The sequence below is a fragment of the Cantharellus anzutake genome, assembly GCF_015039405.1.
Source record: "Cantharellus anzutake strain C23 chromosome Unknown EI90scaffold_2, whole genome shotgun sequence".
Lineage (NCBI taxonomy): Eukaryota > Fungi > Basidiomycota > Agaricomycetes > Cantharellales > Hydnaceae > Cantharellus > Cantharellus anzutake.
In genome coordinates, this window is record NW_024066952.1 from 697279 (window position 1) to 723615 (window position 26337).

The following is a 26337-nucleotide window of genomic DNA, read 5'->3' on the forward strand; positions in this document are numbered from 1 at the left end:
ACACAAACACACCACGACTGCTAGAGGCGGAACTCCCGGCAGACGGCAAAGTAAATTATTTCCCCTAGTCTCGACAAAGTCGCAGGGTTCCACTGCTTGGTTTTAGCATCCTTACGCAGAAATCTTGTCACTTTTCCTACTCAGAAAGTCAGTTGATGAGATTGCGTTTCTTAATTTGGCAGTGGCATATATCTGAGCACGTGTAGGTGGACCCGCAGTCTCACAACTAGGCTTAACGATCGATTCCCAAAGTCTCTGCAGCTAGTCTACGAGACTTTGAAGATTCTTTCCTTATTTTCTTTCGGTGGTGAGCACGACAGCTCTTTCTCTCCCAGAGCACACCTGCATACGTTTGTGACATTTTTTTTTTGTTCTGCGTTGTAGGCCGCTCGATTTCCTGTCACCGCTGGGCTTCTTGCCACCTTCGGCACCCGTTTCTGCGTTCTCGAACGTGCTCAGGAAGCATTTTCACCCTTCAATTTTGCATCTTTCCCCCAATCTCCTCCATCGCAACATGAGGCGTAGCTCCATACTTGCTGGCTTTCTTCTATGCATTCCTTCTTCCTTGGCCTTCTTCGATTTTGGTACGCCCGGAAGCCTTGGAAGCCTCGTTTCGCGTGAATTCCGCACATCATGGGAGACGTTCAAGGACTCTGCACTCGCTCGACCGCCACAACGCCACCGTTTAAGGCGCGCAAGCACCACAGAAAAGTGCCAGCTTCGCCTCCTCCACACCCATAACTCTACGTCCAGTCCTTCACCGACCAAAGTGTCTACGAGTACGTCCTATGCAATCCCAAGTACTACTCGTTCTTCAACGTCAATAATGTTCCCATCAACTACCTCTCAAACGGTGTTGTCTTCCTCAACAGAATCGCCTGCACAGAGCACAACCTCTGCATCTAGGACCTCCTCTTCAGCCTCTCCCGCTACCTCGTCCTCCATGCCTCAGCCTTCATCCGCTTTTACTTTAAAGCAGTTTTATGTGCGTTGACAGATTCACAATGTGGATGCTTTTTTGACCCTCTGCTTAGAACGGCAGCTCTTTCTTCAACGGATGGAACTTCTATTCCAACAATGACCCTACCCAGGGGATTGTCAACTACCTTGATCATGATACCGCTGTGCGTGAGGGTTGCCGGACTCGGATAAGATACTTGCTGAACCGTGATCACGCCCAATTTCAGTTCAGCACCGGTCTTGTGTCTATCAATAGCGCAGGACATGCCATAATGAAGATCGACACAACTCCCGGTAAGCATGTTCTGTTGCTACAGCCCCTAGGCTCTCATCTCGGTATTTCTCAGTTGTATCAGGGAACCGCAACAGTATCCGTATTCAGTCTCAGATACATTTCAACGGTGGTCTCCTGATGCGTGAGTGCCATTTATCTCTAAAATAACATTTTTTTCAGGTGGTATTTAGTGGACGCCGTTCATATGCCCCATGGGTGTGGCACATGGCCGTGAGTCCAATTATTCTCATTGGTTCCCCTGACCGATGCCCCTCAGTGCATTCTGGATGAATGGACCGCATTGGCCCTACACTGGTGAGATTGACATCCTTGAAGGTGTTCATGACTCCACGCAGAACCTGGTTCGTTCTTGCAACCACTTGGGCATGGAAGGCATTGGTTGATTGGCGCATTTTCAGGTGTCACTGCACACCGACAATGGGTGTAACGTCGCAGACAATACCGGCTCCACAGGCGTATCTGTAAATGGGAATTCATGTTCAGCCACTGGGGGCGCTAATACGGTAAGGTGGTTTATTGTGACCGACTTTTTTTTGCACCAAACCCACATTCCTGCTCCTTCATTAGGGCTGTGGAGAACGAGTCACAACCCCTAACAGCTATGGCTCAGCTTTTAACAGTGTTAACGGCGGAGTATATGCTCGTGGGTCTAACACTTTTTTCTGTTTCTCGAACGCATTCCAACCGGAGTTTCCTAGTTCTTTGGGACACCACTGGTCTCAGTGTGTTTTGGTTCCCTCGTGCATCTATACCGAATGATATCAAGATTGATGCACCGCTACCCAATACCTGGGGGACACCGGTCGCGCGCTTCCCAGCATCTGCTTGCAACCCTTATCAGTTCTTCGTGGATCAAACAATCATCTTTGACACCACGCTTTGGTGCGTTTTAGTTACCGACCGGCTATTGCTAGGCACTGATGAGCTCCTTTTTTGCAGCGGTACCTGGGCAGGGAGCAATGGAGCTTGGAATTTAGCGAACTCGGCCGGGCAAGGTGCGAGCTGTGCAACGTCAACTGGAGTTTCGACCTGTACAGCCTTTGTTCAGAACAATGGCGCCGCTTTCGCCGATGCATGTGAGCACCAATTAGAGGTTCCCCCGTCTAACCCGTTCTTATTCATGGTCATGCAGATTGGGAAGTTGTAAGCGTCAAATTGTTCCAGTAATGTGTTTTTCCTAGCGAGATGGGAGTTATTCGTCGTTGCTTGGTCGATTTTTTGTGTAGAATGTAAACGCTAGCGTCTTTGTATCCATTTGTTGTTTAATATAAATAGCCTTTCAGGCTGGAAACGAAAGGACATCGCTTGCGCACTCCGGGAGCCGAGGTAGTCGCTCGGTACGAGCCTAAATTGCAAGGTCCCATCAGTTTACATCTTATGTAAAGCTAAGGATTTGCACAGGCTCCGTTTGTTTTCTTTGCTTTTATGCTGAATGCTTGAGCTGTATTGTAGCGGAGTTAGCCGAATTTCGCCTTGATGATTCGCATGTTTGGTAAGGGGGATTGGCTCGACCACGATAGTCTCTTTCCTCCCGTTAGTCCCCTCAGTCGAGATTGCATATGAAACGTTTGGATACAGTAGGTATCAGTTAACAGGGGAGTTAAGACATTCAAAGCCTCGCCCTACAGCCGGCTTCAAATGAATCTGCCGGTTTCGATTTCATAGGCGGGTAGAACAGTCATCTACCAAAAAAAGTTACTTATGTAGTTGACGACATCGCGAGGGATCTCTCTACTTGGGTAAATCGCCTGACGCCACGGCTCAAATTTGGTAGAGGGGCGCTGCACCCAGACCCCTTTCGCTAGATTGGAACCGGTGGGTCTTTTTGAAAACGGCTGTAGTCCGGACACAGTGAAATGAGGAAAGGGAAAGTGATCCGATCGGCGATTATGTGCATATCACATCGTCTGTAGACAAGTTTGACTTCCATGCCAACGAAGTCTTTTGTTCTTTTTACTTTATTTAGGAGGGGGATGTGAACTCCATTCTATTCCCGTTAAATAAAGGCTGGTGACCCGCCTACCCCGTGCACTTGTGGGCTGTTTCTGTCCGCTTAGCACCCAGGAGTCGAGTTGCAGTGTCAATGATGAACTGTGGGATCCTTGCGTACCCAGATCCACCAGGAAGACAAAAGCACCTCTCAAAGGAGAGAAATCGCCATCTGTTCATCGCCCCAGCGCTTTGCTTTATGTCATTACCCAGAGGTAGTTACAGCCTCATTGCACCATAAAAGCCGTATAGTTTCTTGATAGTCTCTAATCATCAGTTCACCTTCGGCCTTATTACCATAAATACAAGACGAGGATCCATGGATCGGTCCACCCTTTTATCGCGCGTTGGAGCATCCCAAGATAAACAATGGACTATACATTCTATGGACGATCCTGGGACTCTCATAAACTCGGTCACACTGTTCTCATTTTTTACTGTTCTTTCCTTGTCATATGTTTCACTTATGGCGATTCTCGACTCAGCCACGGTGGTGGGAATTGGGCGTGTCTCAGTCGTCGCAGGAATTACGAATTACCTTCGTCGTCTATTCTGTCAGTTCTTAACACTTGATGATCTCGTACAGCCTGAGAAGTTTGGCCGTGCCACGGCCCCGCGGCTGGAGCCTTCCGCATGGAAATGCAGGGCGATCGACGTTGCCTTCGTACTTCAGCTACTCTTGTCTATTGTTCAGGTTGTATCGGCTCTGTCTGAAGGGTTAGGCTTGAGTCGTATCATGGTTCTCATTGCAGGATGTGTTTCTTGGGTAAGTGTGCTCCGATAGCGAGTCGTCACAAATGTTTCACTCCGTGCATTTCTTATAGGTTTATGCATTTGCCAGGTCTCTTGTGCGAAGGAAGCCCACGGTGCCCTACTGGCTGGTTTGCTTCATCCTACTAAACTTGATAGCCTCCTTCTTCGGCATCTTTGAATCATTGTCCAGCTACCCTACACACCCAGCCCTCATATCGATTTACGCCATTTCCGTCTCAAGCATGCTAATCATGCTTGCTATCCTTGCTACATACCCCATGCAACACATCTTGCCAGCTCCCAATGTTGCGCTTGTGGGGGCATTCCTTCCAGCAAACTTTCGTCCCCCGAAGACTCCGTAACTTTGTGGAATTGGATCACTTTCAATTTCATGGAGCCCATTTTTCAGCTGGCTTCCAAACGTACTTTGCGAAGTGAAGACGTATGGGACCTCCCACCCACGTTTAAGCACGCCAATATCTTTGGTAAATACCTCGAGGTCCAGAAGGAACATCCCAAAAGCCTCCTCTGGTCTCTTTTGTCCTCAAATTCGTTAGATCTTTTCATCGATATTGTTCTGAAGCTGTGGAATTCCGTGGCAGGTACGAGACGCCGTAGCAACAGCCCCAGACACAGCTTTTCACAAGGTTTTGTAGGTTTTGTGCCGGCTTACTGTCTCAGCAGGATACTTGGTTCTCTTGAGGACCACTCGCCGGGAAATAAGCACTACGATGCTTACAAGTTTGCCTTTATCACATTTTTGGTGCATATGTTATCTGCTCAGTCAGAGCTGTTCCGTAAGTGGCACTCCAGACGTGCTTATGAGCGGACTAGAGGCCTGTTGTTCTGTATGTTGCATCGGAAAGCGCTCAAGGGAAATGATTCAAGGGGGATAATCTCTGAGAGCAGCGAGAACGGTGTTGATGTGGGATCAGAGGTTGGGGGTGACAGAACTCACTTGGGAGAGAACAGCGCAGCTGAGAGTCAGAGTACCAGAATTGGGAGGATTACAAACTTAATCTCGTAAGTGAATCATTATTTAAGGTGGCACCGCAGAATACTGATGGGAACACAAGAGGTGATTCTGAAGCTGTCGCCCAACGTTTCTGGGGATTCTCTTCCGTCCTCGCTGCACTTGTGAGCCTTGCTATCGCTTTTGGGTTTCTCTACAGGTAATTTTCGTCCGACGGCATGTCATCAACCCCATGAATGCTCTAATTGATTTTGAAGTGAACTAGGATGGTCATCTTTTATGGGTGTCCTTGTTGTGCTTTTAGCATACATTATCATATGGCCTCTGGCAAAGTGGAATATCGCGGTCAGTACTCCATTTGCACCGCTCTTGAGACTCCGTGACTTAGGCGACCACTCCAACGCTAGATTACGAAATCATCCTGGGAAGCAAGAGATTATCGTATGTCTCTTGTCAATGAGCTCATCCAATCTATTCGTTCCCTCAAGTTCACGGGAGGGGGTATGTATCGATCTCTTTACTAGGAGGGTCCCAGAATAACCAATCCAACTTTCAGAATCACACTGGACGCAAAAAATCAAAGATGCTCGAGAAATAGAGCTGTCATGGAGAGTAAAAGAATACATAGTTTCAACCATATCACGGTGCGAACAACCACTAATGAGTATGAAGTCTCTGAATCTGATACATATTGCTCCTCGCATCGAAGTTTCATCTGGTATCTAGGAAATCGGAATTCTATCTAATCTTTCAATTGACATATTTCTTTCAAGGGCTTGGCTACCGAGTGCGGCTGCACTCGCTGCATTCTACTCGTACACCATGCTTGCTAGGGAGCCCCTCACTGTGTCGAAGGCCTTTGTCTCGATATCGCTACTTTCTCGGTTGCGATGGCCAATGGAGGAGCTGCGAAGTCAGATTTTCGCGCTTTTGGAAGCGTCTGTCTCTCTGCGGCGAATTGAATCGTATCTTCAAGAAGGGGAAGTTGAAGACTGGGCCACAACGCTGAAGCGCGAGGAGTGCCAGACATCGTACAGCCAGATGGAAGCTTCCAAAGCTTGGATTAGAAATGGAACATTCGCTTGGCATGCTGGTGGACGTCAGGATGGTCAAGTAACTTTCAACACCCCTGATTCATTCATTCTGAGCGACATCTCTGTGGATTTCCCCCCTGGTACACTTTCCTTGGTCACTGGGCCCACTGGTTCTGGGAAATCGTCCTTGCTTTCTGCGCTTCTTGGCGAGATGGATCGTATGTCGGGCACTTTGCACCTCATGAAAGGGAACAGAAACGTCTCTTATGCTGGTCAATTTCCTTTCCTTGAAAATGCCACCATACGAGACACCATTGTATATCATCAACCATTCGAGGTGACCCGTTATAACGAAGTCCTGGAAGCTTGCGCGTTGCTACCTGATTTACGGATTCTTGATGCTCGGGACCAGACAGGTGGGTCTAGGCGGACGAATCCGAGCTACTACTAATTTTTCGGAGAATACAGAGATTGGAGAGAAGGGCGTGTCCTTATCGGGAGGTCAGAGGGCAAGGGTTGCTTTGGCACGGGCCATATACGCGCCAAGCAAGGTCGATAGTCCCTTCTGTTCTGTTCTATTTTACTAACACGAGGAGCTAGGTGGTTCTCTTAGATGACCCGTGAGTTCTCTGATTCGTGCTTCTCCATGAGTCCTGACCCAAAGACCAGCCTAGCTGCAGTAGACATGCATACTGCACGTCACCTCTTCAATCATTGCCTTAATCCCAGAGCCAAGCTCACGCACGGCCGAACAATAATTCTTGTCACGCACCACGTATCGCTTTGCCTTCCCGCTGCTTCATACCTTGTTGAACTTGGGGGTGGTCAGGTTATTAAGCAGGGTCCAGTTGAGGAACTCCGGCAGTCGGGTATTCTGGACGTCGTGGGAGAAGATGATCCAAGCGTGACTCCCCGCGAGGATCCCCCCTCTTCGGTAGCGGATGACAGCTCAGAGACAGTATATGGAGATGAAAACGAGGTCAGCTTCGGCTCCGGAACGCCCGTTGACGAGGAAACGCATGCGGAGGGAAGAGTTTCGACGCAGACATATCTGTTGTACATTAGATCAGCAGGCTGGCTGTCGTGGGCTCTTACGTTCTTACTAGTGGTTGGTTGCATTTTTTCCTACATTGAAGCTCCACTGAAACCATTTAGGCATTTATACGCGCAGTTGGGTTTGCAGAACAATTATACATCGCCAAATGGGCGGACGCTTATCGGGACACAACGGACAGGCTGGACTACGTCATCAAGCAGATAGGGTTTGGTCTTCTGACCCTCCCGTCTCCTTCGAGCAACCCCTTACCATGGTTACTTCTGTATCTCACGATCACTCTTGCCGGGGCTCTGGCGGTTCTTTTGAACGTCATTGTTGGGTACTGGGGGGGGCTCCAAGCATCTCGATCGCTTTTCATCTCCATGCTGGACGGGGTTGTGCGTGCTCCAACTCGAACATTTGACAAGACTCCAATAGGGCGGATTCTCAATAGGTTCGTTGCAGACGTAGGCACCGTTGATGACGCTTTAAACGAGTCCTCGCGAAACGCTCTCCGTGGAACGCTGGTATTCATCATATCTTTTTTGATTATGGTATTCAGTGTCCCGCGTTTCACACTGTTGGCCATGTTCATCGCCTTCTTGTATATTCGCATCGCGCCTCCTTTTGTCCGTGCGGCAAGGGACCTCCGACGACTAAAATCCATCAGCCTCTCGCCAGTTTTTGCAGGGTTTGATGAACTTTTACATGGCCTTCCTCATGTGAGGGCATATGCTACTGAGCTAATATACCAAAATCGGTTCTACTCACGCGTCGACAAGTTTCAAACCATGGACCATGTATACTGGCTGGCTCAAATGTGGATCAAATGGAGATACGATGTTTTAGGGTCTTTCGTCGTGCTTCTCGCGACGCTGTTCGCACTGATCAGTGGACTACACGAAGGTTCGGTAGCCATCGTGAACCATCAGGCAATCCTTTTTGCTGAGGCTTCAATGGAGCTTGTGGAGTTAGTCCATACAGTTCATGGAGTGGAATGCCATTAATTCTAATTCCTACAACCAGGGTACTCGCACGAGCCGAGATGGACTTCAATTGTGAGTATCAGTATTTGTTAGTCGCACACGTGTGGGTTGCACTGAATGGCCAAACAGCTGTGGAGCGCATCAAGGATTATCTAGAGCTAGATCAAGAAGCGCTTGCTCACAACCCGTGATCAAGGTGGTATTTACATTGCCCACGCTGCCTGGTTTTGGCGTCCATGGAGTCTGGCAAGCATGTGCAGTGCAGTGTGGGAACTGCGCGAAGGATGAAATGAAATTATATTGTATATGTAGACGTCATATGATCCTTGTCTAAATATGTCAACTACATATATATATATGGAAACTGCCGATGCTTAAGCGCGAAAAGCTCATTTCATGTGTCAGGAATATCCATAGAAGATGGCATCATTCCAGCGTCGAGATTTTATATTGCCAACTGTGCAGAATAATTTAGCGGATAGACGAATATGTAGATGACTAATCGGCCTGGGTATAAATTCGGCCAACTCCGCTACGCTTGTATGTCTGGCGGAAAGTGCCAACCCAGGCTCAGTCACGTGTGCTACCTTGATTTTGAGTGCGTAGCTTCAACTTGCGTTACCAGCCTCGATTGGAATAGAGCATAACGTTATCACCGCTGCAGCTGCATTCTCCCTACTGCTACGCCACCACGGAACTATGTCCCACATCATTCGGTCAGCAAAGTCCGGTAGCGACTGGACTTCCAACGAGCTAGAGGCTTACAACATCGTCATTCGAAACCAATCGGCCAAGAATTTCTTTGGCCGAGATCTTCCCGCCACTCTTGAAGACAATATTGACCCTGAATTCGTGAATGCTGACGTTAGTAGCGAAGTTGCGAACGATAATACCCATCGTTTATTGATGTATCTCGATCTCGTCACAGGGGCCAATGCAAGTACGTCACTTGTCTGTCCACTTTTTCAGTGTCCGATCCGGTTCACGTTCGCGTAAATACTAGGTCAAGAGTCTGCGATTGACGATTTTGCTAGGGAATTACTGCGTATGCTGGGTTTCGAAGAACGTAGCCTCGTCCTGAGGTCCCGGTACGCCGTACCTTTGTTTATCTGCGGAGATCCCACGCGAATGGTCCAAACCGGTGTCTGCCTTCTCCATCACGCGTCAACCATTCTTCTTGTCGTACAGGAAGGCAAGACTGAACTGAGTGCCAAAGATCCGGAGCCCCGGGTCATATCAGAGGCTATTGCAGCCTTTCAGATGAATAATAGCAACAGAGCTCGGCTTGGTCTGGAGAGGAAGGACAGCATGTCGATTCCTTGCATCACGATGGTTGGCACGCGACCAATCTTTTACGTTGTCCCTGTGACGCAGCAGCTCAGTACGGCTGTGGCGAGAGGCGAATTCCCTGAACACATTACCGAAGTTAGGAAATGTGAAGTTGTTGGCGACAGAAGACGGTCAAGCGAAGGGATGGAGAAGCCTGACTACAGGCTGGAGGCTTTGAAGCACTATACGTTGTTCCGTTCCCTGGCTAAAAGCCTTTGGTCTGGATTCCTCGTTGATTGATACGGGTCAAGACCGTGCTGCGAGACCCAAGCTGGCTTTCCATATGTTGTGTATCGTATCAAATGCTGGGATGTACAACAGCCATTGTCGATCATTCCCAGTCATCTGCAACACCGTCGTCATAGTTCGCTATCGTATGTGATTCGTTCTGCTGGATCCTAAAGGATCAAAAGATGCTTCTGCAGGTCGGAAGGGACAGCAGCAAGTGATTCCTGTTATAACAGCTGGTCACAATGAGCGCGCGTTGATCAAGGAAAGGCAAAGCATTCCGTGACGCCTTTCCGCTTTATCATCTTCCCGTGCGTGCTTCTTCGCTTGACTCGTACCCCTGTGTTCATCTCAATCATCCCGGCGCCCGGTTTTTCGGGGTGGAACCCGTGCAGACGCGATCGAGCGCAGCGAACCTCTTGGCTGCACCTCGTGAGCATATAAAGGTTCGATACAAAAGAGGCTCGGCTGGGCTAAGCTACTCATGCATCTACTTTCAATGCTTAATTAAACCTGTAGATAGTAGGGCGGAGGTGTTCGGTAGTGCTCGATAGAATGTATCAAGTCCATCATCTAATCTCAGGCGACGTACCGCAGTTTCTATGGTGCAGACTCGCGGTATGAAGCGTCGACATCAGGGCCGGGGGAACCGGATGCGGGAGACTCATGAGCACCAACGAACGTACTCGCAAACGCAATACGCGATAGCTGCATGCAGTTTTTTCCAAGCAGGACGCTCTACAAGCATGCCGGTGGACAGCTCGTAAATTAACCATGCATGCATACATGGGTAGAGGAATGTGTTCGCGGCAGCCCTTGCGCAGTTGAAGTTAGCATGAAGGATTGCTATCATTATGATACAGATGATGATAAACGGAAGGAACTCCTTCTGCTCGGGATCATACCCAATTCCATTCGCTGAGACCAGGAGGTCGGATAAATAGCAAACAGGGGGCTGCTGGGCGCGAGTTCGCTTCTCCCCAGACCTTGTCATAGCCCTGGCGCCTTTCCTTATGTTATTATCCGATGACAACTAGCTAGAGCCGCACTGTACCACAATTAAAGGCCACATAGCCCTCCTTACAGCAAGCGTCCAACTGCGCGGCCGATTTAGATGGAAGGTCTTGCTAATTGACTATTTAATGGTGGCCATTCGTCCAAATGAGGGGTGCGGCTTTTTTTGACGCCAGCTGTAATGATCATCCGTTCGGATCCTGTAAATTTCATTCCCTACAGCCGTTCCTTCCGCACTTAATTCCCTTGCACCGCAATTTGGCGGTCAGCTGGGGTGAACCAAATACGCCAAATTTGGCTGCCACGAAGCGATCCGGAAGGAGAGGGGGGGGGGTGGAAGTTCCCGCTGCAGAATTGGACTATGTCTGAACCATTTGGACAGGATAAAGGGAAAAGGGGAAATTTCAGACAACGTAGATTCACAATTAAGATCGAAGCTGAATAAAATTAAGGGCGATGCTCTGAGAAAATAGATAATGAGGAGATAAAGCCACACCAACTATGTAGAAGAGAAGTGAACGAGGACGTACAAGTTGGTTGGTGAACAACTGATTCTGAGAGAGGGTGGCGGTTATTACACATACCATAAAACCCAGCAGTCCAAAGGATTTGTCCGAAGATGATTTAACTACGAATTATGCATTTTGACTATATGACCTCGGGACCCCCACACATTTAGGCGGGCGCTCTTCTCATTTTTGATTGGTCTGTTTGTTTGTTTTATTCCGGATATTTGAACCCGCGGACTACTACTTTAGGCAGCTAATTGTGAGTCGAGCGCCCTAAGGCAGTGCATGGTAGTGTCAGAATACACGAAAAATAACAAGATAATCCGACAAGCTCTCGTTAAGATGGATGAATCATACTACCGCTTACTGGTAGTGAACCCTTGGACTCGAAAACAGACTATGGCACGGTATGTATGCACGGCGACGATCACGCAATCGACAAGCCCTGGGATACAGTTCAACGCGACTATTGATCTTTCGAATAAAATCAAATGGGCACCAGCTGAGCATGCAAGGTATATGACATGCCTATGATTTTTGGCGTTCCAAATCAAGCAACCCGCTTCTCAGGGGTTCAGTCAGAGTCTAGAGGGAACTGAGAAGTATGACTGATGTACATGCTGCGCAAGCGCTGGAAGCGCACATATTTCTATCATGACCATAACTGGTGGACGCCGCCTGGATGCGGCGGAACCCGCCAACTGATCTTCTGGCCTCGGCGCTTGTTGGAAGAAGAAATTAGTTTTCGACGTTGCAAGGTGACACAAGGCATACATGGAAAGAGTATGCATGAAGACAGGGACAGAGTATAACAGAACAAGAGCATACGAACGGAAAACGGAAGAAGGCGCGAGCCTGAGAAGTCGACATATGAAGCCCTCAGGACAAGCCCCCGACGATGAACGCGGCTGACGGCTATTACTCGGTGTTCACGATGAGAATCGCTTAAGTCTGAAACGTAGTGGAAGAGAATGGCGCCGAATACAGTATGCGGGGATCCAAAGGAAATTAAACGCCGAAGGTCACAACACCTTCTCCTTTAGTAAGCCCGAATACTTGCCGCCCGATGGGGGTAGTAAAATCGAGGAACAAAAAAAGGCAGACAGAATACGAGATTGAGAAGAACGCGTGCCGGACAATAACTCAGTAGAGAAGGCACGGGAAGCCAAAGCGCAATCCAATATCACGTTCCAAGGAATCTGAGGACCCTCGATTTTGGCGAATCGGCAATATGTAATAGAGGACCTCGCGAATAAACACATTCAATTCGGGACCGACAAGACCCGACAGAAGTAGCGGGAAATGATACCTCCACGCGCAGCACCTGGTAATCCTCCACACAACCCCTCCACATGATTATCTACGTAATCTCCCGATATCTCTTCGGCGGCTCATCATATATGTCCCTCACAATCTTGATCCACGAATGAGCGCTTGTTTTTTTGTTTTTTGTTTTTTGTTTTTTGGCTAACCGAATTGCAAGACACCGCTAACAAGATATCTCATCCCAGTTCAAGGTAAGTGAACGTACTGAGGAGAGCAAGAAAAAAATACACGAAAAGTGGCCATTAAATAATTAAATAAGCGGCGCCGCAAGCGTTTATCAACAAATGAAACAAGAAAGGGAAACACTGAAAATCTGAGGGTAAATAAGTATCCGTGCGTGTTCAACGCTGGCACGTCGACTTGATATATATAACAATCACGACGTGGCAGGCAGCTGCATGCGAGTGTTGGGTTCCATTCATAATACTTGTTTATCCAACGCAGCCCGAGCGGCCGCATTGGATCATCCCAATGGGCTGTACAGCGCTTCCTCGGAGGAACTTTTTATCCTAAAATAGAAGCGTAAGCTGGTACGTTAGGACGAATGAAATTGGAACAAGTTGTGCATGTGGGCTTCCACGCGCCAGTACTACTGGGCAGTGGGTGCGTTGATTAACCCGTGGCTGTAAGTCCTACTCATGAAAAGGGGTTACGTCGGATACCTATCGTAGTATATTACACGCTAGCTGGACTTAATCATCTGAGCTACACAGATGCGTTGATTGCATATTGATGTACTACTTAGGCGCACGAGCAACTATTTCAAACAATAGCGCCCACTCCTATTGCATACCAGATGGACAACTTTATAGTCAAGCTGGATAGCTTTGGAGCGCTCAAGATATGTCGTCGGGGGCGTGGGTGGGGGGAAGGCAGTGAACGAACTCATATATACACTAGGGCTTCATGTGCAGTTTTTGTCCACTCATGAGGACAAGAAAGGAGAATCGAGTCGCAACAATGTCACGTTGCGGTAAATACATAACGAACCGGAAGGGGGGGGGGGGTCCTTATGCACGGTTCTACTTGTTTTTAAAGAATATAATATAAAGGCTATGGGGGCGCGTTAGGCTGAGCCAATAAGTGCGTAGGTTGTTAGACACACGTAAAGCGCAATGAAGCCATGAGCTCTCTCCTCGGAGTTCTGAGGGAGAGGAACTTCAGAGGTTTGGACTCCTATACGCGATCGAGCTAGCTATGCATGCCGAATGGCTAGATCCGCGTCGTACAAAAGAAAAAAAGACAATAAGCGAAGTTGCTAGCCACCAAAACTTTCCAGCTTCAAAGCACCATTGTCTGCAAAGTTTTTTACTCGATAGAGGTAGCCTATTGTTGATATTCCAAACACTTGCTGGCGCCAGGAGGACAACACAGGGCTTGGCACGATTCGGAATTTTCCTAAGGTAGGAAAGGAACACCATTGGATTAAGAAGTTATCAGGAGAAGAAGAGACATTTGCAACACGCCGGCGCCTCCCCCCATACGGCCAGTGGTAGTTACAGCCTCATTGCACCATAAAAGCCGTATGAGTTTCTAATCATCAGTTCATCCTCCCCCCCAGACATCGTTCGGGCATATTACCATATTAGGCAATCCACAACACGAACTCCCCAAGGGATCATGGATTGGTCCACGTTATTATTATTTCGTGTTGGAGTACCACAGGATGGGCTACGAATTATACGTTCTGCGGACGACCCTGGGGCCCTCACAAACTCGGCCACACTATTCTCGATTTTTACAGCTCTTTCTTTGGCCTACGTTTCACTTATGGCAATTCTCGACTCCGCCACGTTGGTGGGAATCGCACGTGTCTCAGTCGTTGCAAGAATTACGAATTTCCTTCATCGTCCATTCTGTCAATTCCTAACTCTCGATGATCTCGCACAGTTTGGCTTTACCACGGTCCCACGGTTGGAGCCTTCCGTATGGAAACGTAGAGCGATCAACGTTGCTTTCGTACTTCAGCTAGTCTTGGCTATCGGGCAGGTCGTGCTGGCTCTGTCTGAGGGGCTAGGTTCGAGGTCTATCTTCATTCTCATCGCAGGATGTGTTTCTTGGGTGAGTGTGCTCTCCGATAACGAAGTCGTCATAGATGTTTCAACTCCGTGCATTTTCTTATCAGGTTTATGTATTTGCAAAGTCTCTTGTGCAAAGGAAGCCTACGGTGCCATACTGGTTGATTTGCTTCATCTTGCTCAACTTGATAACCTCCATCTTCGGCATCTTTCGATCATTATCCACCTTCACATCCCCTTCACACCCAGCTCTCATATCAATTTACGCCATTTCCGTCTCGAGCATGCTGATCATCCTTGCCATCCTTGCTACATACCCCATGCAACACATCTTACCGGCTCCCAATGTTGCTCTTGCGTCGAAAGCGGAGTGCATTCCTTCTAGCGACCTGTCGTCTCCCGAAGACTCTGTGACTCTGTGGAATTGGATCACTTTCGATTTCATGGAGCCTATTTTGCAGCTGGCTTCCAAACGTACCTTGCAGATCGAAGACGTATGGGATCTCCCACCCACGTTTAAGCATGCCAATATCTTTGGTAAATACCTTGAGGTTCAGAAGGAGCATCCCCAAAGCCTCCTCTGGTTTCTTTTGTCTTCAAATTCGTTAGATCTTATTATCGATGTTGCTCTGAAGATGTGGTATTCCGTAGCAGGTACGAGATACCAGTAGGAACAACACACCCCCCCCAAAAAAAAACACAGTTTTTCTCACAAAAAGGTTTTGTTTTGTTAGGTTTTGTGCCGGCCTACTGTCTCAGTAGGATACTTGCTTCTCTTGAGGACCACTCGCCTGGAAATAAGCATTACGACGCTTACACGTTTGCCTTTATCACATTTTTGGTCCACATGTCAACTGCTCAGTCAGATCTGTTCCGTCAGTGGCATTCCAGACGTGCTTATGAACGGACTAGAGGACAATTGTTCTGTCTGTTACATTGGAAAGCGCTCAAGGGGAAAGACTTGAGGGGGAGAATCTCTGAGAGCGCGAGCAACAAGAGTGGCGAGATCGGTATGGATGTGGGATCAGACGTTGAAAGTAACGAAACTCACTTGGAAGAGAAGAACGCCGCTGAGGGCCAAACGACCGGGATTGGGAGGATTACAAACTTGATGTCGTAAGTGAATCATATATATTTTTTTTACAGGTTGGCAACCACAGAATACTGATGGGGAACACAAGAGGCGATTCTTATGCTGTTGCCCAACGTTTCTGGGAATTTTCTTCTGTCCTCACTGCACCTGTGAGGCTTGCTATCGCTCTTATCTTTCTCTACAGGTAATCTTCATCAGACGCCGTGTCACCAGTTTCATGAAGGCTCTAATTGATTTTTCAAAGTGTCTTGGGGTGGTCATCTTTTATGGGTGTCCTTGTTGTGCTTTTAGCATACATTGTCACATGGCCTTTGGCAAAGTGGAATATCGCGGTCAGCGTTCCCCCTTTTTTTGTTTTGGAATTTGGAATTTGGTGACTTAGGCGACCATTCCGACGCTAGATTACGAGATCCTCCTGGGAAGCAAGAGATTATCGTATGTCTCTTGTCAATGAGCTCATCCAATCCATTCGTTTCCTCAAGTTCACGGGATGGGGTAGGCGTCGATCTCTTTTTTTACACAAGAAGGGTTCCCAGAATAACTAACCCCAAACTTTCAGAATCACATTGGACGCAAAAAGTCAAAGCTGCTCGAGAAATAGAGCTTTCATGGAGGGTAAAAGAAAATATAGTTTCGACGATACTAGGGTATGAACAACCACTCATGAGTATGATGAAGGCTCTGAATCTGATACGTATTGCTCCTCGCATCAAAGTTTCATCTGGTATTTAGAGATTCGAAATTCTAACTCATCTTTCGATTAACCTATTTCTTACAAGGGCTTGGCTACCGAGTGCGGTTATACTCGCTGCATTCTACTCATACACCATGCTTGCTGGGGAGCCCCTCACTGTGTCAAAGGCCTTTGTCTCGATAGCGGTATTCACTCGGTTAAAAGGGCCAATGGAGGAGTTGCCAACTCAGATTTTTGCGCTTTTACACGCGTACGTTTCTCTGCAGCGGATTGAATCGTATCTTCAAGAAGGGGAAGTTGAAGATTGGGCCACAACGCTGAAGCGCGAGGAATGTCGGACGCCGTACAGCCTGAAGGAAGCTTCCAAAGTTTGGATCAGAAATGGAACGTTCGCTTGGCATGCTGTGGGTGGACGTCAGGATGGTCAGGTCACTTTCAACACTCCTGATTCACCGCGCTCCGTCTCTGTCGCAAAAGAATTCATTCTGAGTGACATCTCTGTGGATTTTCCCCCCGGTACGCTTTCCTTGGTCACTGGGCCCACTGGTTCTGGGAAATCGTCCTTGCTTTCTGCGCTTCTTGGCGAGATGGATCGCGTGTCGGGCACTTTGCACCTCATGAAAGGGAACAGAAACGTTTCTTATGCTGGTCAATTTCCTTTCCTTGAAAATGCCACCATACGAGACAACATTGTATATCATCAACCGTTCGAGATGACTCGTTATCACGAAGTCTTGGAAGCTTGCGCGTTGCTACCTGATTTACGGATTCTTGATGCTGGGGATCAGACAGGTGGGGGGCGGTCAAGGCGGACGAATTCGAGCTATTACTGATGTTTCGGAGAATACAGAGATTGGAGAGAAGGGCGTGTCCTTATCGGGAGGTCAGAGGGCAAGGGTTGCTCTGGCACGGGCCATATATGCGAGAAGCAAGGTCGATAGTCCCTTTCTCTTCCATTCTATTTTGCTAACACGAGGAACTAGGTGGTTCTCTTAGATGACCCGTGAGTTCTTTGGTTCGTGCTTCTCCATGAATCCTGACCACAAGACCAGCTTAGCTGCAGTAGACATGCATACTGCACGTCACCTCTTCAATCATTGCCTTAATCCCAGAGCAAAGCTCACGCACGGCCGAACGATAATTCTTGTCACACACCACGTATCGCTTTGCCTTCCCGCTGCTTCATACCTTGTTGAACTTGGGGGTGGTCAGGTTATTAAGCAGGGACCAGTTGAGGAACTCCGAAAGTCGGGTATTCTGGATGTTGCAGAAGAAGATGACCTAAGCGTGACTCCCCGCGAGGATCCCCCCTCTTTGGTACCGGATGACAGCTCAGAGACAGTAGATGGAGATGAAAACGAAGTCAGCTTCGGCTCCGGAACGCTCGTCGACGAGGAAACACGTGCGGAGGGAAGAGTCTCGGTGCGCACGTACCTGTTGTACATTAGATCAGCAGGCTGGCTGTCGTGGGTTCTGACGTTCTTACTACTGGTTGGTTCCATTTCTCTCCACATCGAAGCTCCACTCAACCCATTTAGGTATTTATACGCGCGGTTGGGCTTGCAGAACAATTGTACATCGCCAAATGGGCGGGTGCTTACCGGGACACGACGAACAGGATGGACTACGTCATCAAGCAGATAGGGTTTGGTCTTCCGACCCTCCCGTCTCCTTCGAGCGACCCCTTGCCATGGTTACTTCTGTATCTTACGATCACCCTTACCGGGGCTCTGGCGGTTCTTTTGAACGTCGTTATTGGGTACTGGGCGGGGCTCCGAGCATCTCGATCGCTTTTCATCTCCATGCTGGACCGGGTTGTGCGCGCTCCAACTCGAATATTTGACAAGACTCCAATAGGACGGATTCTCAATAGGTTCGTTGCGGACGTAGGCGCCATTGATAACGCTCTCAACGAGTCCTCGCGGAACGCTCTCCGTGGAACGCTGGAATTCATCATATCTTTTGGGATCATCGTAATCATTGTCCCGCGTTTCACACTGTTGGCCATGTTCATCGCCTTCTTGTATATTCGCATCGCGCCTCCTTTTGTCCGCGCGGCAAGGGACCTCCGACGACTAGAATCCATCAGTCTCTCGCCAGCTTTCGCAGGGTTTGATGAACTTTTACATGGCCTTCCTCATGTGAGGGCATATGCTACTGAGCTGATATACCAAAATCGGTTCTACTCACGCGTCGACAAGTTTCAAACCATGGACCATGTATACTGGCTGGCTCAAATGTGGATCAAATGGCGATACGACGTTTTGGGGTCTTTCGTCGTGTTTCTCACGACATTGTTCGCACTGGTCAGCGGTGTACACGAGAGTTTGGCAGCCATCGTGATCATCCAGGCCGGCATTTTTGCTGAAGCTTCAAGGCAACTTGTGAAGTCAGTTTCATAAAAAGTTCTGGAGTGGAATGTCATTCATTCTAATGCCTACAACTAGGGTGCTTGCACAAGCCGAGCTAGACTTCAATTGTGAGTATTCGTGTTTGTTAGCCACACACGATGTGGGTTTTGTACTGAATGAGGCAAATAGCCGTGGAGCGTATCAAAGATTACTTGGAGTTAGATCAAGAAGCGCCTGCTCGCTGCTCACCCCCTCCTCCGGCGCGCTGGCCTTCCTCGCATGGTGGGATCACCTTCGAGAACCTCGTGATTCGCTATGCGCCACATCTCCCGCCGGCTCTCAAGGGAGTCAGTTTCACCATTCATTCGCATGAAAAGATTGGCGTGGTAAGTTCGACTCCAGCCTTTAATGCTCGGAAGCACTGATGCAGTTGGTCATGTAGGTTGGTAGGACCGGGTCTGGAAAGGTATGATCAGGTTTCGTTCCAACATTTGCATGTGATGAATTATCGCGTAGAGCACCCTGGCTCTTTCGCTTCTTCGTATTTTGGAAGCGTCTGAAGGTCGAATCATGTAAGTGGATGCAGAAGGTTGCGATCTTGTGCTTACAACTCTACAACTAGATTGGATGGCGTCGACATTTCCAAAGTTGGCTTAGATGACCTCAGGGACAAACTGGTAGCGTCTTGAATTTTTGGAGGATGGGGCCCCGTACTGAACACCTCTGTAGACTATCGTTTCGCAGGACGTGGCTTTGTTTTCGGGCACTGTGCGCTCAAACCTTGACCCATTTTCAGAACATACAGATGCAGAATGCTGGGATGTGTTGGAGAGATGCCAATTGGGTACTTCTATAAGGGCGGGAACTCCACGTTCCACACACGCCGGGGTTGTCAAAAGCCTGGATATGAAAGTTAGTTCAGGAGGATCTAGCTTTGCTGCTGGACAGAGGCAGTTGTTAGCACTTGCGCGCGCTATGCTTCGCCGCAGTGCCTTCGTTATCTTGGACGAGGCTTCATCATCTATTGATCTCGTCACTGACAATCAGGTAAGCCTGCTGAAGCTCGTCCCGACGTACACATGACGCAATTTTCGTCCAAAAGATACAGCGCACAATTAGAGAAGAACTTGCTGACTCATTGGTCATCACTATCGCTCATCGTCTCAAGACGATCATAGGTGAGTGGTAACCTTTCCACATGATTCCAGTTGACACAGCTAATGCTATCTCCGATAGATTATGACCGGGTTCTCGTCCTCGGCAACGGTGAAATTTTACAGTACGACACGCCCCAAGAATTGTTTGCAAGAGGGGGCGCATTCCGAGATATGTGCGAAGAAAGCGCGGACTGGGAGGAACTTAGACAAGCTTTCACAGCAGCGTCATGATAGCAATGCTTGTACGATGAATTTTTGTACGGATACATAGACATACAAGAAAGTCGAACTCAACCAGGATGATCGCACAGGGTGAGAATCGCAATTTGGAAGTGACCATTCGATCCCAGCACGGGAAGAGGACAGCGAACAAGAAAAGGTCAAGAAAATGGCGACTCGAAGTATCTAGTGACCATATCATGACGTGAGCGCGCGAGCCTGAACATGGAGGGCATTTGCGTCCGACCAGGGAGGTGCAAGTTGGGCCATGTAGCCTAACATGAGCTACCAGTGCTCGCCTATTGGCGGAAAATGGCCGGAAACTTCTAGGGTCGTTGAGACCCTATCCGCCGAGGTGGAGGTCTTGGACCCATCGGAGAAATGGGTTGCCCTGAAGCTGGATCGTAGCCCCTGGCCTCAACGGGTGACGTACTTCTGTGAGAGAAGGATGTGTTGAGCGGGCCAGCACTCGAAATTGTGGGTTGCAGGGATGTTTCGGTATGTACGGGGGATGAGTATAGTAGTGAGGCATGTGTCGGACTAGCAACCACTGGCGCTGGATAGGTGGGGGTATGAGGAAGGTTGACAACCCGGGGGGGATGTAACGTTTGTGAATAGGATGAGCTGCTTGCACGTATCCTCTCTGGGTACGGTCTGGTATATCTGGAAGGGCTTCCAAGAAGGGTCCCATTCTCTGTTGCATCTCGTGTTGTCTGGTATCCGGGACCAGGGGTGTCCTGTTCTCCAGACAAAGAATCCGCTGCGCCAGCCGCTTCGTTTGCCAGCGGTTGGTCTGGGGGTTCGGGCGAGTAGGGAGATGATGGATATTCCAATCTCGAAGGGCCCTGGGGTGATAGGATCAAGACAGGAGGGGTTGGGCGTACAGAAATTTCAACAAAGTCATCGTCCTCAAGATTCGAGGAATCGGGTAGCACCAGCGCTAGATTCTGACGCAGGTGGTTTGGTGTAGGTGGATTCTTGACGCTGAAATCGTGGAAAGGCAGTGAGGCTGAATTCCTCGACCGCCGACGGAAACGTCCAGCAGGTAGGAGCGACGGCCTTGTCAACGGATACAGCAAAGAGTTTACGAGTCCACTTGAGCAAAACAGAACGTCTGAAACAACGGTGGCGGCCCAGGGGACATCATGCCCATTGAACGCACGCCAACGGCATATGGCAATTGGGAGGACAGTTATCGTGTACGCCAAAGGGTACCTTCCAATAGCCAAACATCAAAAAGTGTGTACTATCCCTCCATTCAAATAGCACCTACCAAAGCATCGGTCCCGCCCTCCTGCCATTGGTTTGCCATGGATCTGCTGAGGATCGACAATTGGTCCATATCACACGCAAACCACTGACATAGAGATTGCCGCGCAATGAAAAGTAGAGAGGGACGTATACCAACAAGGTGAAGAATGTCGTAATCCACATCCAGGCTAAGAGGATGGGTCAGTGGACAGGGCCACAGAACGCATGAGTCAACGTACCATACTCGAATAGAATGCGCTGTCTTGTGTACTTGGGGCCAATCCAACACCACATCCCAGTGTCAGTAATATATTCTCGGCGGTGGTATAGGGCCCAAGAGATGCCGTTTTCCAGAGCGATGAAAAGCCAAATGGCTAACATAACAACAAGAGGAACGGTAGACCTTCGGGGGACTTTCCATCTCCACAGCAGGACAGCTGCGGTGTGGATGGTGATTGCGAGTATGAACATGGCCACGCCAACATCTCCAACGTTCTTCAGAATGCCCTGCCAGTTGCAGAGGGAACCTGGGTAAACGGCGGCATCTGCTGCCCATTTCACGTTTATGATGCCGCCTTGGGGATGTCGAGAATGAATTTACAATTGATAATTGCGAAAAGCCTGCATCATTCTGACTCACCGATCGACTGGATAAGGTCGAATGCCAGTACGTTGAGAAAGTAGATATCGACATGGGTGTTAATTAGCTTCCAGCGCGTTGAATATGCAGGGTGACGGTTGCGGATGGCGTTGAACTATACGAAGTTTATATAGCCGGAACAAGGGGATGGGGAGGATTTATTCATACAGCGACATATGAGACCAAGCATGTCACGGCGAGGCATGAGGATGACGAGGCTTGAGCAATGAACTGACGAAGCGTTTTTTTAGCACCCATGGCGACGATAAGGCTCGACCGACTCACAATGAGACCCAAGCGATCGCCGAACGACAAAGGAGGTACGGGCTGTTGTACCGCATTGAGGGACTCCAAGGCGCCAACCATGGGTGGAAGAGTCAGCAGGAAGGATGTGCTGAGGGCAAGAACACTAGCACTCGAAGGAGTCATCGGCACATTGGAGAAGTCCAGAGGGCGTCATCCGGCCGGGTGAGAGACTGCGGACCATTGGTGTTTTATATGTACCTTATATACGGGGAATTAGTTTAACTGGCTGTTTGTTTCCTTTTAAAGGGGATATAGATATCTAAGGCAACGAGCGCCGCACTGTACGCAAGGCTGTGTCCACCGTTAGATCCTAGACAAGAGGCGCGAAATCTGATCACTTGGGAGAGGACTTGCACCGCAGACCGAATTTAAAAAGAGAAAACGATTTTTGCCTTCACCCCGCCTTAACGTCGTATGACCGGAAAAACGTAGGAAGCAACATGCATTGGGTTGATGAGCCGCCGGAGCGGACACAGCCTAATACATAAACACTGGAGTTGGATTTCCGTCCACCTTTTCGGGCTGGGCGCTTCGCGGTGCTTGGATACAGCATGTCCACTGAATCGGAGCATTGGACCCTAAACGACAGGAATATTGGCCCGTAGACGCTCAACGTTGTGCTTCGCGCGTCCACCGAGGCCATATTCTCAATTTAGTTTTGGTTCCGGCGAGCCCACACGCCTGCGGTCATTATATTACTACATGATGAACGGCCACTGTTGCACAAGATTGTTGGTACACCTTCCTAACGTTGTCTCTACATAACAATTATAACCAAATCATGACCGATCAGAGAGGTTTACGCACGAAGCACGGTCCTCTTATGTAAAGATCACATCGTGATGTAATTGTTCGTCTAGTGAAGGCAGATAGACTACAATAAAGCCTGATTCGAGAAGATTGTGAAACCAGCAGGGGGTGGAAGCAGACGAGGACCGTTGTTGGATCTCATGAAAGTCGGTCACAATACGTTAAGACTGGGAAAAAGGGCGGAGGTCCGTCAATTCCCTTACGAGTAACAAATGTCTCGCAAGCTCGGCCAATGATGCGCAAATTACATGACACCAACAGCACGAAATAATAGAAGGTAAAGGGACAGGGCTTGTGTCCACTTGTCAGCGCCCGGCCATTGCCGAACACAGATTACGGCTCCATATTCAGCCACGATCCTTGAGACCTCCATCTCGATCTCGGTGAAGGCTGTGAGCTCGGCGGAGAAGTAGACGAGCTCTCGTGGGAAGGGTGTGTTGAATGGGGCATTGCTCTAGATTGAAGGTTGCGGGGGTGGCTTGGCACGTGGAGGGCACGAAAGATGGGGTGATGATGTGCGTTCCAGTTGGCAGCAGCTGCTGGCGTCGGAAAGGTAGGGGTTCGAGGGAGGCCAACGACTGAGAGCGGATGTGACATTTGTGGATCGGGTGGAGAGGATGAAACTCGTATTCCTCTTTGGCATGTTTTGGCACGCGAGCTTGAGAGCCCAGTCTCCGTTCCACCCCATGTTGCCTCATAACCGTCTCGTCCTTCAGAAAATGTATCCGTCGTGCCAAGGGCTTCGTCCAGCAACGATTGACTAGAACGCCCGCGCGAGCAGGGAGATGATGGCCAGCTTTCTAAGCTCGGAGCGATATCAGACTGAGGCGACAGGGCGAGGAAGTCAGGGAGTACGGAGACCTCAATGTGGCCACCATCTACGGGGTTCGGGGAATCAGGTGGCATCAGTGTTGGACCCTTGGGCAGGTAGTTTAAGGGTGTTGAATTCCTTTGAATGCTGGGGCCATAGGGAGGTGATGACATTGAATGCCGATTGTGACGTCCCGCTGGTAGGAGTGACGGCCTCGTTAATGGATACAACAAGGAGTTAACGAGTCCACTTGAACAAAACAGGACGTCTGCGAGAACGGTGGCTGTCCACGAGACATGATATCTGTTGAATGCACGCCAACGACATACGCTGAATGGGAGGACAATTACTGTGTATGCCACAGGGTACCTATTTTGATAGCCAACTATTTAAAAGAGTGCTGAGCCTCTTTCCAAAAAAAAATGCTGACCAAAGCATCGATCCTGCACGTGCATAGCTCGTCCTAGCATAAACTAGCCCTGTATCCGCTGATGATTGACTTGTCCATTTCACACGGAAACCATTGACATGGAGATTCCCACGCAATGAGAAGTAGAGAGGGATGTACATCAACAGGTTGAAAATGGCTGTGATCCATATCCAGACTGAGGGAACGTTTCAATTCTAAGCTGTGAGATGTGCAAAGAATTACAAGTCGACGCACCATATTCGAACAAAAGGCGCTGGTTTTTAAAGTGGGGGCCAATCCAGCACCACATTCCTGAAATATCGATATATTGTCGGCGATGATACAACGCCAAAGAGAGGCCGATCTCTAAAGTGATGAAAAGCCAAATGGTCAACATGAGAACAATGGCGGCCGTGGCTTTCCTAGGGGCTTTCCACCTCCACAGCATGACAGCCGCAGTATGGATGGTGATCGCAAGTATAAACATGGCTACGCCAAGAGCCCCTATATTCTTCAGAATCCCCTGAAAATGGCAGAAGGATCCACGGTTGATTTCGGCAGATAATGCCCATCTCACATTCATAATGCCACCTCCAAGGAGCCAGACGTCAATCGATTGTGGCAAAAAATTTGCACCGTAACTAGCTCACCGATTGAGTGAACAAGGTCGAATAGGAGTACGTTCAGAAAGTAGACGTCGACGTGAGTGCTAATTAGCTTCGGACGGGTTGAACGCGCAAGGCGACGACTTTGGATGGAATTGAACTACACGGAATATGGTGTGAGCGAGGGAAAAAGTGGATGAGGCATTTTTCTACGCACGGCGAAATATGAGAGCAAGCATGTCACCGCGATGCACGAGCACGCAGAAGCTTGAGCGATGAACTGGAACGGAGCGTGTCAATGTCCACGATGATGACGGTAAAATTCGATCGACCAACTCACAATGAGACCCAAGCGATCCCCGAACGACAAAGGTGGGCCCTGCAGCTGCAACGCTCCGGTAGGGTTCAAGGCGCCAATCATGGGCGGAAGAGCCAGCAAGTACCATATGCTGACCACACAAACGCGGGCGTTCGAATAAAGCATTAGCACACCAGCGAAGCTGACCAAGGAAAGTCAACTGGCTGAGTGGAAGAGGTTAACCTTGGGACCGCGTCGGACCAAGGTTCTTTGCATGTTTGTTCCTCCTTTAAAAGGGATGCAAATAGCTCTCAAGGGCCGATCCAAAACACACGCTGTTGTGTTCGTGATTACAAGAAGAGGCTGGAGATCACGGGGGCCAACACTAGCGTTCACAAGGGGTCTGCGTCACAATGGCACTATTGTATTGGATGAATATTTGTGCGCTCAGATCGGCACAAGCAAGAAGATTGTAAAATAAGAATGAGGGGATGTAGGAAAGAAAAGATCGATGTGGGATCCTAATTTCAGTGGTCATCCGGCCGCTACAGGTTAGGGGAACAACGGATAAGAAACCGAGTGGCGGAGATCTTCAAACCGCTCATGGAATACAGATACCAAAGCCATCTGGCACTTGGACCATGATAACAATGCGAGGGAAAGCCTAGATAAGAAAAAGGGGGGGGGGAAGGGGAAACCGATCCGGGCAGGCTGTGTCACTAGGGGCGAGCTGTTAGCAGTCGCCCATTTGTGGGAAACACATCACAAGATTCCATAGAATGGTTAAAACCGCTGAGACCCGATCCATTTTCCCGGAGCCACATCGCAGCCTCTGGGCTCAGTAGGGGTTGCGCTTCCACAAGGAGCGGCGTCCTATGTGAAGGAATGTAGGGGGTGAGGGGAACGGGTATGATGCTGATGCGCGTCTTGGTGGACTAGTAGCTGCCGGCGCCGGAAAAGTAAGGGCCTGAAGGGGTAAGACGGCTAATTGCGGACGCGGAGCTCGCGAATGAGGCGGCCACGATGAATCGCTCAGATGTATTCTCCTTCGCGATGCTCCGACATATCTGGAGGGATATCCATGGAAGCCATTCTCTATTCCACCCCATATTGGCTGGTGTCCAGGACCAATGACGTCTTGTTCCCCGGACGAGGTATTTACCACACCAAGTGCACTATATGACAACGATTGATCCGAAACTCGGACTGAGCAGGGAGGTGATGACGAGGGTTCTGGTCCCGA

At 49.1% G+C, this 26337-nt stretch overlaps 8 protein-coding genes across 8 annotated transcripts; 6 read left to right on the forward strand and 2 right to left on the reverse strand.

Annotated features, from left to right (window-relative positions):
- The first annotated feature begins 207 nt into the window (after nucleotides 1-207).
- Nucleotides 208-2476, forward strand: EI90DRAFT_2988007 (concanavalin A-like lectin/glucanase domain-containing protein). The gene is made up of 11 exons (XM_039056030.1): nucleotides 208-985; nucleotides 1035-1124; nucleotides 1188-1254; nucleotides 1308-1376; nucleotides 1426-1465; nucleotides 1512-1596; nucleotides 1654-1758; nucleotides 1823-1898; nucleotides 1954-2137; nucleotides 2195-2331; nucleotides 2388-2476. The coding sequence occupies exons 1-11, from the start codon at nucleotides 515-517 to the stop codon at nucleotides 2420-2422; spliced, it is 1359 nt and encodes a 452-aa protein (XP_038923244.1). The 5' UTR covers nucleotides 208-514; the 3' UTR covers nucleotides 2423-2476.
- A 754-nt stretch (nucleotides 2477-3230) lies between these two features.
- EI90DRAFT_789943 (uncharacterized protein) lies at nucleotides 3231-4455 on the forward strand. The gene is made up of 2 exons (XM_039068051.1): nucleotides 3231-4010; nucleotides 4069-4455. Exons 1-2 carry the CDS (start codon nucleotides 3564-3566, stop codon nucleotides 4357-4359), a joined length of 738 nt encoding a protein of 245 aa, XP_038923245.1. The 5' UTR covers nucleotides 3231-3563; the 3' UTR covers nucleotides 4360-4455.
- EI90DRAFT_788718 (uncharacterized protein) lies at nucleotides 3971-8404 on the forward strand. The gene is made up of 15 exons (XM_039068048.1): nucleotides 3971-4010; nucleotides 4069-4599; nucleotides 4654-5020; nucleotides 5074-5169; nucleotides 5228-5315; nucleotides 5378-5471; nucleotides 5527-5614; nucleotides 5680-5688; nucleotides 5744-6420; nucleotides 6473-6555; nucleotides 6605-6624; nucleotides 6674-7112; nucleotides 7160-8010; nucleotides 8067-8098; nucleotides 8156-8404. The coding sequence occupies exons 2-15, from the start codon at nucleotides 4389-4391 to the stop codon at nucleotides 8215-8217; spliced, it is 3117 nt and encodes a 1038-aa protein (XP_038923246.1). The 5' UTR covers nucleotides 3971-4010; nucleotides 4069-4388; the 3' UTR covers nucleotides 8218-8404.
- A 611-nt stretch (nucleotides 8405-9015) lies between these two features.
- EI90DRAFT_3030298 (uncharacterized protein) lies at nucleotides 9016-10052 on the forward strand. Its single transcript, XM_039058201.1, has one exon. The coding sequence runs from the start codon at nucleotides 9074-9076 to the stop codon at nucleotides 9593-9595; it is 522 nt and encodes a 173-aa protein (XP_038923247.1). The 5' UTR covers nucleotides 9016-9073; the 3' UTR covers nucleotides 9596-10052.
- Nucleotides 10053-12998: 2946 nt separating this feature from the next.
- On the forward strand, nucleotides 12999-13811 carry EI90DRAFT_3030309 (uncharacterized protein; the record flags this gene model as incomplete). Its single annotated transcript, XM_039058202.1, is given in 5 exon segments — nucleotides 12999-13057; nucleotides 13274-13351; nucleotides 13371-13485; nucleotides 13538-13643; nucleotides 13658-13811. 3 exon segments carry the CDS (start codon nucleotides 12999-13001, stop codon nucleotides 13480-13482), a joined length of 249 nt encoding a protein of 82 aa, XP_038923248.1. The 3' UTR covers nucleotides 13483-13485; nucleotides 13538-13643; nucleotides 13658-13811.
- Nucleotides 13812-13999: 188 nt separating this feature from the next.
- On the forward strand, nucleotides 14000-20048 carry EI90DRAFT_3030312 (uncharacterized protein). The gene is made up of 22 exons (XM_039058203.1): nucleotides 14000-14493; nucleotides 14558-15104; nucleotides 15185-15566; nucleotides 15632-15727; nucleotides 15788-15875; nucleotides 15945-16038; nucleotides 16103-16190; nucleotides 16259-16267; nucleotides 16323-17029; nucleotides 17088-17170; nucleotides 17221-17237; nucleotides 17263-17265; nucleotides 17290-17728; nucleotides 17776-18626; nucleotides 18685-18716; nucleotides 18778-18974; nucleotides 19031-19054; nucleotides 19105-19160; nucleotides 19211-19265; nucleotides 19318-19635; nucleotides 19691-19766; nucleotides 19825-20048. Exons 1-22 carry the CDS (start codon nucleotides 14053-14055, stop codon nucleotides 19974-19976), a joined length of 4755 nt encoding a protein of 1584 aa, XP_038923249.1. The 5' UTR covers nucleotides 14000-14052; the 3' UTR covers nucleotides 19977-20048.
- Nucleotides 20049-21010: 962 nt separating this feature from the next.
- EI90DRAFT_2892443 (uncharacterized protein) lies at nucleotides 21011-21791 on the reverse strand (the record flags this gene model as incomplete). The annotated part of the gene is made up of 3 exons (XM_039053997.1): nucleotides 21011-21179; nucleotides 21238-21403; nucleotides 21455-21791. Coding segments are annotated over 3 exons (672 nt in total), but the record flags the coding sequence as incomplete, so codon positions are not given.
- Nucleotides 21792-23079: 1288 nt separating this feature from the next.
- EI90DRAFT_791062 (uncharacterized protein) lies at nucleotides 23080-25654 on the reverse strand. Its single transcript, XM_039068054.1, has 6 exons — nucleotides 25137-25654; nucleotides 25014-25076; nucleotides 24842-24956; nucleotides 24447-24782; nucleotides 24213-24387; nucleotides 23080-24151 (listed from the first exon to the last, which is right to left on the reverse strand). Exons 1-6 carry the CDS (start codon nucleotides 25278-25280, stop codon nucleotides 23305-23307), a joined length of 1680 nt encoding a protein of 559 aa, XP_038923251.1. The 5' UTR covers nucleotides 25281-25654; the 3' UTR covers nucleotides 23080-23304.
- Nucleotides 25655-26337: the final 683 nt, after the last annotated feature.